Source organism: Leucoraja erinacea, chromosome 16, assembly GCF_028641065.1.
Source record: "Leucoraja erinacea ecotype New England chromosome 16, Leri_hhj_1, whole genome shotgun sequence".
Taxonomy (NCBI): Eukaryota; Metazoa; Chordata; class Chondrichthyes; order Rajiformes; family Rajidae; genus Leucoraja; species Leucoraja erinaceus.
In genome coordinates this window covers 11817520-11834556 of record NC_073392.1, presented here as the reverse complement: position 1 = coordinate 11834556, position 17037 = coordinate 11817520, and the positions used below count along the sequence as shown (strand labels likewise).

General features: G+C 42.8%; 1 protein-coding gene across 1 annotated transcript in view; it reads left to right on the top strand.

The window, feature by feature from the left end:
• Positions 1 to 17037, top strand: part of shq1 (SHQ1, H/ACA ribonucleoprotein assembly factor) — a 354350-nt gene that overhangs the window by 277937 nt on the left and 59376 nt on the right. Inside the window, exons 2-6 of the mRNA XM_055647696.1 lie at positions 7176 to 7329; positions 10570 to 10634; positions 11728 to 11850; positions 12684 to 12829; positions 16544 to 16656. Coding sequence (XP_055503671.1) covers positions 7187 to 7329; positions 10570 to 10634; positions 11728 to 11850; positions 12684 to 12829; positions 16544 to 16656 — 590 coding nt within the window. The 5' untranslated portion in view covers positions 7176 to 7186. The remainder of the gene's footprint in view (positions 1 to 7175; positions 7330 to 10569; positions 10635 to 11727; positions 11851 to 12683; positions 12830 to 16543; positions 16657 to 17037) is intronic.

Below are 17037 nucleotides of genomic sequence, written 5' to 3'. Positions count from 1 at the left end.
TACAAAAAAACAAAAAACAGGCTTGCAAGTTTCTGCATTTGTGGACACGAATTCGGGCAGACGTTTCATGTTGAAAAAAGTTGTGCTGCACAGTATGCGGAAGTAGGACGGAATGTATAAGCATTGGGCACAGTTCTGGCTACTTTTCTCTGGGTCCTAATAAAAAATATACACATGGCTGTTGTGCGTATTTCTTGGCCAGCAATTGTTACTGTTTGTAGATGATAGGGAAGTAGGTGGAGAACATTTTGTGAATAGGATACATCCCAATAATGTTACCTCATTACCACATCTGTTCCAAGGATGACAGACCTAGCCTCTCTTAAAAGGGGTCAATTTTAGCTGTCATCTGGTACCTCACCTGTATCCATCACAGTTTTAGACACAAAAAGCTGGAGTAACTTAGTAGGACAGGCAGCATCTCGGGAGAGAGGGGGGTGATGTTTCGGGTCGAGACCCTTCTTCAGACTCGCATTGCCTTTTTAGTAGCAATGTTACAAAATTTTGAGATTTAAAAAGTCTGCAATTTATTCCCACCAGATAAAGCATAAAAATAAGTTTAATTTGACACCTAATTCACTTTCATATCTCAAGTATTAAAAAGGTTATGGCCATTTTCATACTCGGAAATTAGCATCTTGTTCCCTATTGAGTTTCTATGGACATAACAAAAAAGCTGTGATCGTGGACAGTCAAAAACCCATAACTTTCTTAAAAATTAAGAGAACTGAATGAAATTTTCAGTTATGATAGATTGAAGCATTCTGAAACAAATATAAAACAATCTTACTTGGATGACCTGAAATTAAAGCATATAATTAGTTAGTTGCCCAATTGTAGCTAATTCCACTTCAATTACTAGATCTAAACATCTATCAATTTCTTAACAAAAGATTAACATTTTTAAATAGCCTAAGTGTCCAAATAACATTCACAAAGAATTCACAATAAAACATGATTTTTAAATCTCATTGACATTAATTTATAGGCCAAATGGAAGGAATTTAGTGTTCAATTGCTGTAAATTAATGGCCATTTAAATCAGCTTTCGAGTGGGATCCTGTGGACCGCACTGGTTTAGAACCAGTGCGGGCATTTGGGGTACAAATTGCGGTAGATTTGTACCCCAAATGCCCAGAAAAATACTGCGGGATTTAATGGGCCCCAAATTAGCTACTCGCAACATAAAACTTTGTATAAAGGGATCTTAAGAAGCCCTTTTTAATGTAAAAATAAACAACCTACCTTCTGTTGTCTCCTGTATGAGATCCGTCCCGTTGTTGGCGGTCGCGGGTTTAAGGATTAATTTTAAACTTACTATAATAATTAAATAAACCCGTTAAAAGTAAGCGATAGAATCTCCCAGCGATTTTTCGTCACCAACTAACTAGGCTGAACAAGCTCGATTTGAACAGCCTAGGGAAAATCGCGTTTTAAACCCGCCCCCCTCTAAACGGCGCCAAAATCGCACACATGGGCTGGGACAGATCTGCAGCGACGCTTAAGGTAGGTTTTGCAACATACCTATTTTTAGTTTTAGAGCGCGGCAACAGGCCCTTTGGCCCACCAAGTCCGCACCTACCAGCGATCCCCGCGCATTAACACTACCCTACACACACTAGGGACAAACCTGCACGTCTTTGGAGTATGTGAGGAAACCCACGTGGTCATAGGGAAAATGTACAAACTTCATACAGACAGAACCCGTGAGGATCCAACCTTTGTCTCTGGTGTTGTAAAGCAGCACCTCCACCGCTGCTCCCTTGGCCCTGCTTGCATTTGGCCCATGTTCCTCTAACCCTTTCCAATCCATTTTTGTAACCAGAGTAACTATTTTTGTTTGGTTTTCAAGAAAATTCATTTCACGACGAAAAGCTGGATGCAACTGGAATATATTTCAGTAATCAGTCTCTGCAGTTTTTGAGAGAACTGAAGGTTTGTGCCTTTGTAGCTCCGCAAGTTAAATAAAACCAGCCAATAATACTGAAATAGTGGTGCAGCGGTAGAGTTACTGCCTTACAGCTCCAGCTTGATATAAATGTAAATTGTCCCTAGTGTGTGTGTAGGACAGTGTTAATGTGTGGGGATCACTGGTCGGTGCGGACTTGATGGGCCGAAGGGGTTGTTTGCACGCTGTATTTCTAAACTAAACTAAATTTGAGCCTCTTCACCAGCTTCCCACAGACTGCAGCCTGGCCAGGGTGGTTAGAATCCAAGATCGAGCTCCGCTCTAAGATCTTTAGTTAGAATCACTAGACGTAGATAGCCAGCAATTAATCGTGATGAATGTAATTAGTTTTGTGTCCACTCACTCCTCTGCCAGTGTCTGCCCTTGGGCAGTTTGTCATTTAGATGGAAATCAGGTTGAATCTCTCTGTCTCAGTTGAGACAAATTCTGCACAGCAACTGTGCAATGATTCTGAGGGAAAGCAGTCCCGTTCAAAGATCTTTGGTCCCGTTATTGTGAAGTTGCAAATGCTTGACCGGTAGACACAGAATGCTGGAGTAACTCAGTGGGACAGGCAGCATCTTTTGAGAGAAGGAATGGATGACGTTTTGGGACTAGTCCCTTCTTTATTGCCCTTCTCTCGCCCACCTCACACCATTTTCTCTTAAAGACCATCTTCACTGTTACATTTCAAACTTAATATCATTTCTAATGGTTACATGGGATTATTTATGATTAAACTGAAATCGTTCACCTGGGATTGATCTGGATTCCATGTCAAGGTGCTGGAATGAATGTGCTGATAATTTGCTCAAAAAATTATCAGCAATTGTCCTTAAACTTAGAAGTTCATTCTGTCACTAGATTAAGTGGGACCCGTTGGGTCCCAGTCACACGGGAGGCCTGGTTCCCCCAAGGCAACCCATTCCCCAACGCAATATTTCACCACTCACCTGTTCCCCCAACACAACCCGTTCCACCAAAACAATATTCCACTACTCACCCATAGCCCCTAACTGCGCAGGCGCGGTTTATTTCCCCTCATCCCCAGCCCCCCCCCCCCCCCCCCCCCCCTTCCTCTTCATGTGTCGAAGGGGACGAGGGGTGTAGGGGTGTGTGTGGGCAGGGGCAGGGGTGGGGAGGGAGAGCGGGGTGAGGTGGGGGGGAGGGTGGGTGTGTTGGAGGGGGGGGGGGTGGTGGGGGAAGAGGTAGTGTGGGGGAAGGGAGGGGGCGTGCGGGAGTGGGGATGTGGGTGGTGGAGGAGGGGGGGGTAGGGCTTCGCAGCAGATGCAGCTCGCACTCTGCTCACCCCGCACCTTCAGCTTTCGGCCTCACGCAGCAGCTCCCACCAGTCCCACTCCGACTTCACTCGGAGGCTTTCGGTTCAACTTAACAGCTCCTGGCTTATGTGCTGGTTGCTGATGAAGCAGCCCGCACGCTGCTCACTCCCCACACACTGCTCACTCCCCGCACGCTGATCTCTGTCCGCACACTGCTGTCTGCCCGCATGACTTGTGGACTCAATCAGCACGGCTTGGGGACTCAGCCCCGCCTCCGGGACTTTAATCTCCTCGTCCCGGTGATTGACAGTGGGTGCTGGAAGGGGCGTTACCTTCATGGTGACAGACAGGCGAGAAGACCAATCTGCTGATCTCACGATTTTTAAAACCGTCATAACTTTTGTACTATTCCTCTGATCGGAACGAGCTTGGTGTGCTTGGAGAAGAGGAGAATGGTGAGTATGGTGGCAAAACAATCTTAGCGATATAGAAAACCTTTTTTGAGCAAATTAAAAAAAAAACGCAAACTGGAAGAGGACAAGATGAGAGTTTTAGTAATAGTATAGATAGATATCAAACGCTTCTAACCCAGGTAGAAATGCTAAAATTCCTGGTGTTAAAGCATGTTTGCAATGGGCTGAAGTAAGGGCAGTATGGCAGTGCAGCGTTAGAGTTGCTACTTTACAGCGCCAGAGACCCGAGTTCAGTCCTGACTATGGGTGCTGTCTGTACGGAGTTTGTACGTTTTTCCTGTGACTGCATGGACCATTCTCCGAACATGCTCAGAACATTCCAAAGATGCGCAGGTTTGTAGGTTTAATAGACTTCAGTAAAGATTGTGAATTGTCCCGATTGTGTAGGATATTTGTTGGTGTATGAGGTTCACTGGTCATCAAGGACTCTGTGGGCCAAAGGGCCTGTTTTCGTGCAGTATCTCTAAACTAAACTAAGATGATGTTTGATCTATAATACCTGGTGAGTAGTGTTGCTTGGGGCAAATAGAACACATCACTGATTTGTTTACTGGTTATGGTAAAATTCACTCCTTAAAGCTAGCATCCTGCTAGCTTTCACGTAACCTGAAGCCTTTTGTCAGGCAGTGTGGTTTTGGTTATAATATGGTGCCCTGAAAAAATAACACTTGCTTATAGTGAAGATCTGAATGGCAGATTGCCTATCTTTTTGTAACTTTGTCTCTTTAATACCAAGATCAGATGTCATTCTTTGATGGATCTTCTATTGATACTGAGCCTGGGTCAGCACCTGTCCTGGAAAATTTATGTCTTGCTTTCGATTCACCAGCTGTTTCATTCCACATCAGTGAAATATCCCCGTCCCCATTGCCTCACCAATAATTCTCTTGACTGATGAGGGAGCTGTCAGTCCACCACTTTCCCCAGGGACGGCCGTTCAGACTGTATCTGACGTGAAAGCTCAAGATAAAATGTCATAGTCGGTTGAGATTTAAACACCAATCAAAAACCTAATGATTTTTGACATGTTTCTTGCAAGGCAATTGTGATTGACGGCTCAGCCTTTGGGAATGATAAAACACATGTGGCATCCTGCAAGGATTTAGTAACCACACCAACTCTTGGGTTGGCTGCTAATATCTAGCCAGATTATTTGATCTTTTCCAATTATGAGAATGATTCCAGGATAGATTGGGTTAGCATACGATGAGCGTTTGATGGCACTGGGCCTGTACTCACTGGAGTTGAGAAGGATGAGGGGGGACCTTAATGAAATGTGGCGAATAGTGAAAGGCTTAGATAGAGTGGATGTGGAGAAGATGTTTCCACTAGTGGGAGAGTCCAGGACCAAAGGCTCAGAATGAAAGGACGTACCTTTAGAAAGGAGATGAGGAGGAATTTCTTTAGTCAGAAGGTGGTGAATCTGTGGAATTCATTGCCAAGTCAATGGATATTTTTAAGAGGGATATTGACAGATTCGTGATTAGTCCGGGCTGTAGGAGTCCGTGGGTATATCGTAGCGGCTCGTTATGCCAGCCGTAGGTACTCGGGGCATCAGGTAGGTCGGGACGTTTTTTCAGCATCATGAAAAATGTCCACGAGTAACAAAAAAGCCCCGAGTACCTACAGCTGGCATAACGAGCCGCTACGATATATCCACGGACTCATACGGCCTAGTTACGAACATTCTTCTAGTTTGAAAACTCGGGAGAATTCGTGAATAACTCGGGAGAATTTGTGAATCACTCGGGAAAGTGGGACAGGCCCTTTAGGGGTAATGGGTAGAAGGTAGGAGAATGGGATTGAGGGGGACAGATAGATCAGCCATGATTGAATGGCGGAGTGGACTTGATGGGCCAAATGGCCTAATTCTAAATTATTAATAAAATATAATAATAAATAAATTATTAATTTTTTATGCTCCCATAACTTATGAGAATGAATTAATAGAGTTGAAATCATAAGCATAAAATAAAAACTGATGGTACTTACAATGCAAAAAGAGGTCTATGATGGTCTTAATGCTCCTTTCATCGATATGCTCAACACTCTTGCATCAAAGTCCGTTCACACATCCTTTTTCTCCTTTCTTCTACGAGTTTTTCCTTTTCATGAAAACATCTATACTTAAGTCTCCACTAATCCTTATTTTCTTATGGAAATTCCACACACAAACCACTGTCTGGCAAAGTAGATTTTACCTGAAGGTAACATTGCTGGTATTAGTAACTATAATTTCATTCCGGCCATACGTTTTCGTCACGCCCTACATGTCGAAACGTTTAGATTTACATTTATTATAGTCACATTTAATCAGTGGCGCAGTTGTAGAGTTGCTGCCTCCTAGCACCAAAGACCCAGGTTCGATCCGGTACATTGGTCCTGTCTGTGTAGAGTTTGTACATTCTCCCTGTTATTTTGTGGGCTTTCTCCCGGTGCTTCATTTCCTTCTACATTCCAAAGACGTGCAGGTTGGTCGGATAATCACCCTCTGTAAAATTGTTCCTTGTGTGTCGAGAGTGGATGAGAAAATGGAATAACACAGGACCAGTGTGCGGTCGGTATGGACTGGGTAGGCCCAAGAGCCTGTTTGTCAGCGCTCTTATATGGTGACTATTTGCATACCTAGGGTATGCCAACAAATAATTTCACCGTGCCTTGTCACATGTGACAACAAAGCATCCATTCATTCATTCCATGCTGTAACTACCTTAGCGCCTCTTCCTTCCATCATACACTATCTCATACTTTTCTATTGAAGTTGAATATATTTAATACCTCTCATGAGGTCAATACCCAAAAACATTTCAAAGCTAATTATGTTCTTCTCAGCAACTCTTGGACACTGTTGTGACCAACAGAACAATCAAGGAAGAACAAAGCCCTGACGCATTGCCTGAAATAGTCTTGGTAGGCATGTTGCAGGCTGCGTTACTGGTAAACACTAATCTATACATTGGATGATTGCCGCTCCAGCAATTGTACGACCAAATGAACTAAGTACGACCAAATGAACTAAGAACGAAAAGGAGGTGAAAATCACGCAAAGCAAAACACATAGCATTGAAAATTATATGATAAAACGAACCTGCCTCCTTGTTTCCACACAGCTTGCTGAGCAAAGAAGTTCCCCCTCATGTAATTTTCCCTTAATTCTCTAGGAATATTCAGTTTTTTGACATTGTCATTCTCTCATTGTACCTTGGTAAAGTGCCCTAACTTGTTCGACTTTCTCTTAACTTAGTCAAACCCAGGCAACATTTAAGACTCTCTTATTTTGTTGACATCCTTCCTATAATTAGGCGAGCAAAATTGTAACTCCCATTGTGATTTTAACATTATCCCAACTTCTATACTCAATGGTTTATAAAGGCCAGCACACCAAATTTCTTGCAGATTTTTCAGGGAACTGTGCACAGTTTTCTCTTGCACCTACATTCTTCAATTCCCTACCATTTACCATGTACGTCCTTTTTGGAGTAATCATGATCACTCCTGCCTTTGAATTAAGTCAAGATGCTAACTTCCTCACTATCGTAATCCACGTACCATATGCAAGAGTTAATGAAGTTGACTTGTACATCGATGGAGTGGACTTCAAATTTTATGTCAAGCCATACTTCTTAAGGTAAGTACAAAGCACTGTGAATTAGAGTGATGGTCTCATTTGGAAAATTGTCTAATATTCTTCCATTACATAATTGCTAGGTTTACTCTTAGACCCCTTTTTAAACAATGGAACAACATGCGCAGTACGCCAATCCTCCGGCACCATTTCCAGTTTCCAATGACATTTGAAATATTTCTGCCATAGCCCCTGCTATTTCTACACTAACTTCCCTCAATGTCCTGTACTAATTCAATATCCTTCTCCTTGGTGAATACCGATCCACTTTTATATTTCTCAAAAGTGTCAGTACTTCCTCTTCTTTGAACAGGGACATAAAGATTCTGTACTCTTAATTTCACCTTTAAATGTACTCCATTTCTCTTCCACATCTTTCCCATAAAACAAACTGTCCCAATTTACTCCTTTTAAATCCTTTCGCATCTCCTCAGTTAGCCTTTCTCAACCCTAAATCTCAACCCTAGGTCCAGTTCTGACCCTCTCCATAATTATATTGAAACTAATGGTATTATGATCACTGGACCCGAACTGTTCCCCAACGCATACCTCCGCCACCTGTCCCGTCTCATTTCCTAATAGGAGGTCCAGTACCGCCCCTTCTCTAGTAGGTACTTCTATGTATTGTTGCAAAAAACTATCCTGCCCATTTACAGAATGTGTTTCCCAGTCTATGTGTGGAAAATTGAAATCTGCCACAATCACTACCTTGTGCTTACTATAATGCATCTCCATACATATTTGTTCTTCCATCTATCTCTCGGTCTAAATACACCCCTATTCTGTTGCCTTCTCCTCAGTTCCACCCAAATAGCCTCCCTAACGAGCCCTAATCTATTTGCTGTAATTCTTCCCTGTAAGCAATGCAACCCTCCACCTCTTGCCCCTCCAGCATCACACCTGAAGCAACGACCTGCGATTTAATTTCCATCACAGCCCTCCTGCAAGCACTGACGCCACAACATCATGCTTCCAGGCAATCCAGGCTCTAAGTTCATCCACTTTTCTTACAATGCTCTAGCAGGTCAAATTTAAGAAACCCACCCTCTCTTATTCTCCTGTACATACATTTTGGGTCAGAGTGCTACGCCCCCTGTTTCACACACTGACTGCTGCTTTCGTCCCTCCCCCCCACCATACTAGTTTAAAGTCTTTGCAAATCTCCCCACCAAGATATTGGTCCCCCTCGAGTTCAAGTGCAACCCGTCCTTTCTGTACAGGTCGCACCTTCCCCAGAGGTCGCAAGTCGGCCCATATCCACTGCACCAGGGAGCCAGGGAGAACACACAGGAAGAGCGAGGTCATGCTCTTTGGCAAGTGGCCCGACCGATCTTCCATCCCCTTCACCATCAAGCCTGACCTTGAAGATGCTGGGGATCTGGTTCGGGGGGGAGGGGGGGCTGAGGCATGTGACAAGATTGGCTGGAGCAGATAGCCCAGGTGGGGAAGAAACTGGAGCTGTGGAGGCAACGCTCCCACTCTGTAAACGGGGAAAATTTGGTCATTAGGTGTGAGGTGCTCTCGGGGTTGCTGTACTTGGCGCAAGTGTGGCCTGTCCCTCCCTCCTACGCCACAGGGATCACCCGGGCCGTCTTCCAGTTCATCTGGGGGTCGAGGACGGATCAGGTGCGACGGGCCACAATGCACAAGTCGGCAGACAACGGGGGTAAAAGCGTGTCCAACGTCGCCCTCACCTTCGTGTGTGGCTGCATCAGGCGGAGTGTAGAGCCAAGGCACGTGGGCACCAAGTGTCACTACCTGCTGAGGTTCTACCTGTCCCCGGTGTTGCGAAGGATGGGGCTGGCGCAGGTGCCACGCAATGTGCCAGTCAGCTGGACATTGTCGCACCATCTGTCGTTCGTGGAAAGATTCTTCCGGACCAACACATATGACCACAAGCCCATCTGGCAGTGGTCAGCATGGAACGTCCTGCAGGCTCTGCAGGGAAATGTTGCGTGGTTCCCAGAGCAGACTGCCCAGCTTTTCTGGTGAAACGTCTCATCGCCAGAACTCACCAACAAGCACCAAGACCTGGCTTGGCTGGCGGTGAGGGGAGCCATTCCATTCAGATCCTTCCTGCACCATCGGAAACTCACCAACAGCACACGATGCCCTCAGGACGGCTGCTATGGAGAGGAGACGGTTGCCCACCTCTTTGCAGGGTGTGGGTTCACAAAGAGAGTCTGGAGAAGTATGCAAGAGTCCCTGTCACGATTTATACCGAACAGCTCCGTCACAGAGGACTCTGGGATCTATGGACTGTTCCCAGGGACACATTCAGAGACTGACATCGAGTGCTGCTGGAAGGTCATCAACTCAGTGAAAGATGCTCTTTGGTCTGCCCGAGCGGTGTTGACCACCCAGCAGAGCGAGATGTCCATCGGGGAATGTTGCCGACTAGCCCGCTGCACACTGTAAGAGTACGCGCTGAGGGATGCACTGAAGCTCGGTGCAGCCAACGCCAAGGCTCGGTGGGGGAGGACCACAGTCTAGGTTCCTTCCACTACTGGATAGGGGGGGGGCAAGGGTGTGGTGGAGACACCCCTCAAAATAAGGGAACGGATTCCACGCCAGTGGACCACATGAGTGACAAGGGTGGGGGGTAAACTTGTGATTTGGGGAAACTATTGTATGTACATATGTATAGCCTCCGAGAATGTTGGATGGAGTTTTGTAAGGATCATGTATTGTATATATTTATTTCTCGAATAAATTCTATTTTGAAATAAATAAATAAAAATGAACTGAACGAAGGTGTTGGGCAAAGCGATCTCCAAGCCTACGTTTGGTCTCACCGATGTAGAGTAGCTGACACCTAGAGCAGCAGAGAATGTTTGTACTATTGGGTTGTAAGCTACCCTCCAGCCTCATCTGCTGCATCCGATGTTTCCGATGTGGCTTCCTTTACAGCGAGACCAAGCGTAGACTTGGCGAGCTTTTGTTCTTGGTCTAGTGTCCAAGGCCTACTGGATCTCCGCGTTGCCAACCATTTTAACTCCTCTTCCCGTTCCCATACTGACTCTTCTGTCCTTGGTCGGCTCCATTGCATGAATAAGGCCATACATAAACAGGAAGAACAGCATCTCATATTCTGCTGGGGTAGCTTGTTGTACTTGTAAATATTGTTCTTATCATTACAGCATGTATATCACCTTCTCTTTGAGTTTCATGTTGACAGGAAATGTTATTGTATCATGTGACATATGACAATAAACTGATCTAATGTAATCTTTTTGAAAACAGGTTGACACTTCCAGGAAAGATAGTGGAGGATGGAAGAGAAGAGTCTTCATATGACGTGGATGCAGGTATTAGCAATGGCTTTAATGTTCAGTAAAATATTTTAAAATATTGCTAACAGTTCTTTTCTTAACATGTGTTGCTGCTCCACCATTTTGAGAAGATCATGGCAATTTTTTTTACCTCCGTGCCACTTGCCTTCACAAACTTAATGTTTCTCCATCCCTCCCTCTCCCTAGTTCCCAGATTAGTTTAACTGCCCTCCTGATTAATTTGTGATTACATGCCTCGTTGTCACCTTACCCTCGACTAACAATGATCAATTCTTACTTTCCTTGATTATCATCTGCTTTGATCTGTCGTTTTCACACCTTACCCTTCCACATATCTCTAGTCTCCCTTTCCCCTGACTCGCAGTCTGAAGCAGGATCTCGACCCGAAAAGTCACCTATTCCTTCTCTCCAGAGATGCTGCCTGTCCAACTGAGTTACTCCAGCATTTTGTGTCTATCTTTAATGTTTCAATATCTTTTTAAAGAAAATTAGTATTTGACTCTTGGGAGTGCTTATACATTATCCAAAGGGATATTTATGCTCTGTTTTGTGATGTGTGTTGGGGTTTTAGATTGAGCTAATGTATTAGCATAATTCCAACTGGCTTAAATCCTTGAATAAGATAAAACTACAGAAAATGAAGCAGCCTGTTCATGTTCTTGTGCACACAAGGAACTGTAGATGTTGGCTTACAATTCTGGGTGCGACACTTGGTGAAAGAAGTGTGCAGAAGAGTTTTCCCAGAATGATTCTCAGGATAAAGGGTTTTGATTCTTTTGCAGACCAAAATAGCTGAGAATGTTCTCTTTGGAACAGAGGAGAATGTGAGAATTGTTGGTGGCATTAAAAACATAATAACTTGAGCAAAGGGGGAAATAATTCTTAATTCCACAGAGCAAAATTAGGAGGGAGACATAAATCAGCCATAATTGAATGGCAGAGTAGACTTGATGGGCCGAATTACCTAATTCTGCACCTATAGCATATGATCTTATGATCCACCATGAGTTTGATCATTTTAGTGAGCTGGTTAATATGACAGTGATCTCATTAATTATTTGATGGTTAAAAACTATTCATGTTAATTAACGAACGATTTTGTTTACAGGAATTTTTACCATAAAAGTTCCAAAAGAAACTGCTGAAGAATATTTTGATGGATTGGATATGCTGACTGCACTGCTGGCACCGAAGGGTTCAAGATCTGCAAAGCCACTGGTGGAAGATCTAGGTATTTTTTGGTTGCTTGAAGTTTGCCGTTTTTATTCTGCATTCATTTCCAAATAAAAGCTATTCGAGCATATGTGATAGAAAGTCTAATAACAGTACAAATTGGCTGAGGATAATGGCTTTTGAAATCCATTTTCTGGTGCTGGGCAAATGGATTTCGCTTGGGAGGTTGATTGTTTCTCTAGACGTTTATGCTGGTTGCTACGGGACTTGTCTAAATCAGTTGGTCCTTTCTCCCACTAAATCAACTGGAATAATGGATCCAATATGTGCTACGGCAAATGGTTTGTGGTAGGTCTTTAAAGGTTCAGTGTAATTTGTTGAGTTTGAATAGTTTTAATTAATTTTAAATTGGCCTCTGGCGATAGAAGCTAGATTAGAAATAGGAATTGTACCGTACAGTAGTAAAATGGTATGTTTAGCTCCACAGCTGCAACCTGATCCTGCTTTTTGCTGATTCTAGCCTTGCTTCATCAAAACTTTCACCTTAGTTATTGAAAATCTTTAGATGCTTGAATTAATAGTTTATCTATTGTAGATTTAGCCGCCTTGCACAAACAACATTGGGCCTATATTCTAACAATGCGCCAGGTTCAAAATTTATCGTAACAATTTAATTTCAGACTTCAAGATTTATCATTTATCATGTGGTCAGAAAATTATGGATGAACATACTTCAAATGTTGTTAGAATAATTCATGCCAAGGCTCGGATTAAAATCAATGATTCTCATGGTGATGGTCGGTGAACTACCAGAGAACGTTTAAGATTCTGATGCACCACCCAGAGCAGCCTGGATAAAATAGTTGTATGATTATTATTTTTTTTTTGCAGGACAGTCCGCCAATGCTGAAATTGAAGAGGAAGAGTTTGACTGGGAAGTTGAGCAAACACCCAATGGAGAATCGGAAAAAGTATTAAACTCAGACTCATCGTACGGTTTTGGAAATCTAAGATCAGGAGTCTTCCAAAGACTGCAGGTTAGTTTTAAATAAGAGTCACAGAGTCATACACCCCGGCAACAAGCCCCCTTATCCGAACCTCTTCTTCTTGCGTATGGCGTGCACCGCCTAAAGTTGTCGTTGTCATTGTCGCCAGTTTGGTTGATTGCATTCATCGAAACAGGGTGGGCCACATGAGGGTTGCAATCTCCCACCCCTTGGCCCAACTCATCGATGCCGACCAAGGTGCCCCATCAAAGCTAGTCCCATCTGCCTGCGTTGGACCCAAATGCCTTTAACCGTTTCCTGCCCATGTGCCAATGTTATGCCATTTAACTGTTCCACCTGCTAGTTAATTTGTATTCAGTGTTTTTCCTAACAAGTATTTTTACAGAACTAGACAAAGGTCTCAGGATATTGTGTTAAGAAGAAATAGTAAATGCTTTTTATGCATTTGATCCATGTGGCCGTACAGTATTATTATCAGAACTATGATCAATGCATGATAACGCAGTTGAGGTATTAAATTATTTAAACATTTAGATATTTTATAAATGTTTGATTAAAGTTTGCCTAATTTATATTGTAAATGTATAAATATAACTCTAATAAGTATATGTATTATATAGAAGTAACATTTGTGTGGGGTAGCAAGTAATGTGCAGAAAATTTCCAGGATATATTAAAGTTTTTGTAGTAATTGTAATATTTTCAGCAACTGTCTGTTCAATTGTTTTACCAATTAGTTTTGATAAACAATTACATTTTATCAAGTTAACTTAATTTTGGGTGTTTAGACGTTATCCCAAACTGATAATACAGAACAATATTTCCCAACCGTACATTGGCCAGGTATTCAGCAATTTGAAAATAACGTTATGTTGGATGTGCATCAAGTTCAGTAAGCGATTTTTGTATTGCTAATCAATTTTAAATATCATACCAGTTAAACTATGAAACAGTTTTTTGAAGGTGGTTTTGTTAATTGACAAATATACCAATCTAATGTCTTGTACCAGTGCAACCATGCAAAGGTAAAGAAGGGGAACAAAAGAGAGTGGAATAGAGAGATTGAATGCAGTAGAGAGAATTGGAGGACAAGAGAGGATAAAGAGGGATAGAATGTTCTGAAAGCCTCAATTTGAAAGAATGTATGGAATTGTTAAAACAAAATTGTTAAACTTAGTTGATGCAAGGGTATATATTTCCTGTGCCCAACCCTGAAGGTTACACACTGCCCTATCTTCCACTGAATGTCGTGAAATGCTATTATTGGCACAAGGGACTTTTAACATCTTGTCCTGTGTATTTGATTCTATATATTTAACCCACTGCACTATCTTCTGCCTATTTGTCATGCCCCATTTCCCCTTCCTTTTCCTCTTATTTATGCAGATGGATGTGAAAAAATGTTGCTACTGTATTTCCTCTGGTGCCCTGCTCTGAGTATATGGTGTTCAAGGTGAACATTATATCCATATGTATTGAATGTGCTGATTGTGTTTGTGCTTGCAATATACTGATAGCCACCAGGTGGTGCCAGTATGGCAATTGTTTTATATTGGCATTTGCTTCTATGTGTTCAGTTGAACAAAAGGTCAGTAACAAGACAATGGGCAGAAGTTGAGGGAAGAGATGGACAAGGTGAAGCTGGCTCTGTAGAGATTTTTGAATCTAGGTAAAGAAACGCGCATGGATGGTGATCACCTGAGCACACTACAGGTCTGTGGTGTCTTGAAGGTCTGTCACTGATGGAATAGGCAATGGGCTCACAGTAAAGTGGATAAGGGGAACCTCATTGAAAATTACCCAATGGTGAAAGGCCTGGATAAAGTGGGTGTGGAGAGGATGTTTCCACAAGTGGGAGAGTCTCGGACCAGATAACATTACCTCAGAATAAAAGAATGTACCTTTAGAAAGGAGATGAGGAGGAATTTCTTCAGTCAGAGGATGGTGAATCTGTGGAATTCATTTCCACAGATGGCTGTGGAGGCCAAGTCAATGGATATTTATAATACAGACATTGACAGTTTCTTGATGATCTGTTATTCTTACCCCATACATTCTTAACCCATGTTCTTGAAATTGTTACCCCACCACATTCAGTGAGAAAGGTCTCGACCCAGACGGTGGGCCAATCAGTCTGTTTCTATGCTGTATCTATATGCATAAACACAAATGATCGTGGGATATTAGAAAATTATGCTGTTCATTTTTATTTTGTTCAACAGGCAATATGGCCTCATGTTTAAAGGAAAAATAAGTAATTAGACAATAGTTGGTTCAGATGAAGCGGGGACTGCTGGAGTTAGTCCTGAGTATATATTCTTTAGTTTTGTTTAGAGATATAGCGTGGAAGCAGGCACTTCCGCCCACCGAATCCGCACCGACCAGCGATCCCCGCGCATTAACACTATCCTACACACACGAGATACAATTTACACTTGTACCAAGCCAATTAACCTACAAACCTGTGTAGGAAGAAACTGCAGATGCTGGTTTAAACCGGATGGACACAAAAGGATGGAGTAACTCAACGGGACAGGCAGCATCTCTGGTGAGAAGGAATGGGTGACGTTTCGGGTTGACTCTCAGTCTGAAAATGGGTCTCTACTCGAAACATCACCCATTCCTTTGCTCCAGAGATGCCACCTGTCTCTCTGAGTTCTGCATTTTGTGTCAACCTACAAACCTGTACGTCTTTGGAGTGTGGGAGGAAATAGACGACCCCCTAGAAAATCCACGCGGTCACGGGGAGAACGTGCAAACTCTGTGCAGACAGCACCAATAGTCGGGATCGAACCCGGGTCTCTGGTGCTGCAAGTGCTGTAAGGCAGCAACTCTACCGCTGCGCCACCATGACGCTCTACATTGAAGGGTTACTCTCCTCATCAACAGAAGCCTGTGATGGGGATCAAATCCTTCTCCTCAGGTGCTGGAATTAGTTGGAATTAAATGCATAAATTTGTATGTTGTTCTGTCATTTTATAGATTTTTGAGACATTTTAAAGATTTGGTTCAAGGCCAATTTTTGGTGTTATTTGTACGATGTTAATTTTAATTTGGACAATGCATAATGTTGCATGATTTGAAGTTTTGATTTGGAGTGTCTGAAAATCTATTTGATTGTTCACAGCCTTGGGCTAAGCATGTTGTAACTTGCTAGTCTTAGCTTTCTTAAGATTTATAAACGTCACTTAATTCATTGCTTTGGGCAGCAGATTAAATGGAATTATATCAGGCATAATTGAGCAATTAGTGAAAAGCATTTGTGCGAAAATAGTGAATTATTTCTTGGAAGATTTACATCTTTGAATGAGAAAAAAATATTACAGACATTATAATATTCATATGGCACAAAGTACTGGAGTAACCCAGTGGATCGGGCAGAATCCCTGGAGAACGTGGATGGGTGACGTCTCAGATTGGGACCCTCTTCAGACTATGAAGAAGGGTACCAACACAGAATGTTCTCGAGAGATGCTGCCTGACTTGCTGAGTTACTCCAGCACTTTGTGTCTTTTCCTGTAAACTAGCACCTGCAATTCCTTGTTTCGACAGAAACATACACTGGCTATGCTACTGAATGTTTCCCAACGTAGGTTTAAGGCTTTGCTAATTTGAAGATTACATTTATTAACTTATTCATTTAAAGTTTAAATTTATGAACTTTTCTGTAGAATGGAATAGTGTAGAATATGTCTGTCTATTTGGGCTACTGTTTGGTCATGGTAACTTTCTTTACTTCACTAGCATGAGCTCAGTGATGTGATTGACCTGAAGGAACCTGATAGCACAACACCAGTGGAACGTCGGCTAAAGCGCTTGGCAGCTGAAGAGGCCAAGTTTGATTCTGACCATTATCTGTAAGTCAGTACTGCCAACTACATGAACTAGTGCCTTCATTTTTATTGGCGACACAAAGAACTGCAGATGCATTAATCTTTATTGTCTGGATGGCAACATCAGGGATGGTTTAATAACATACAGTACCAACCATCTTCTCTTTATCGCCAAGAGTGTTCTAGTTTAGTTTAGAGACGCAGCGCGGAAACAGGCCCTTTTGCCCCGCCCAGTCCGTGCCGACCAGCGATCCCCGCCCATTAACACTATCTTACACACACCAGGGACCATTTACACTTACACCAAGCCAATTAACCTACAAACTTGGACGTCTTTGGAGTGTGGAGAAAACCGAAGATCTCTGAGAAAACCCACGCGGTCACGGAGAGAACGTACAAACTCTG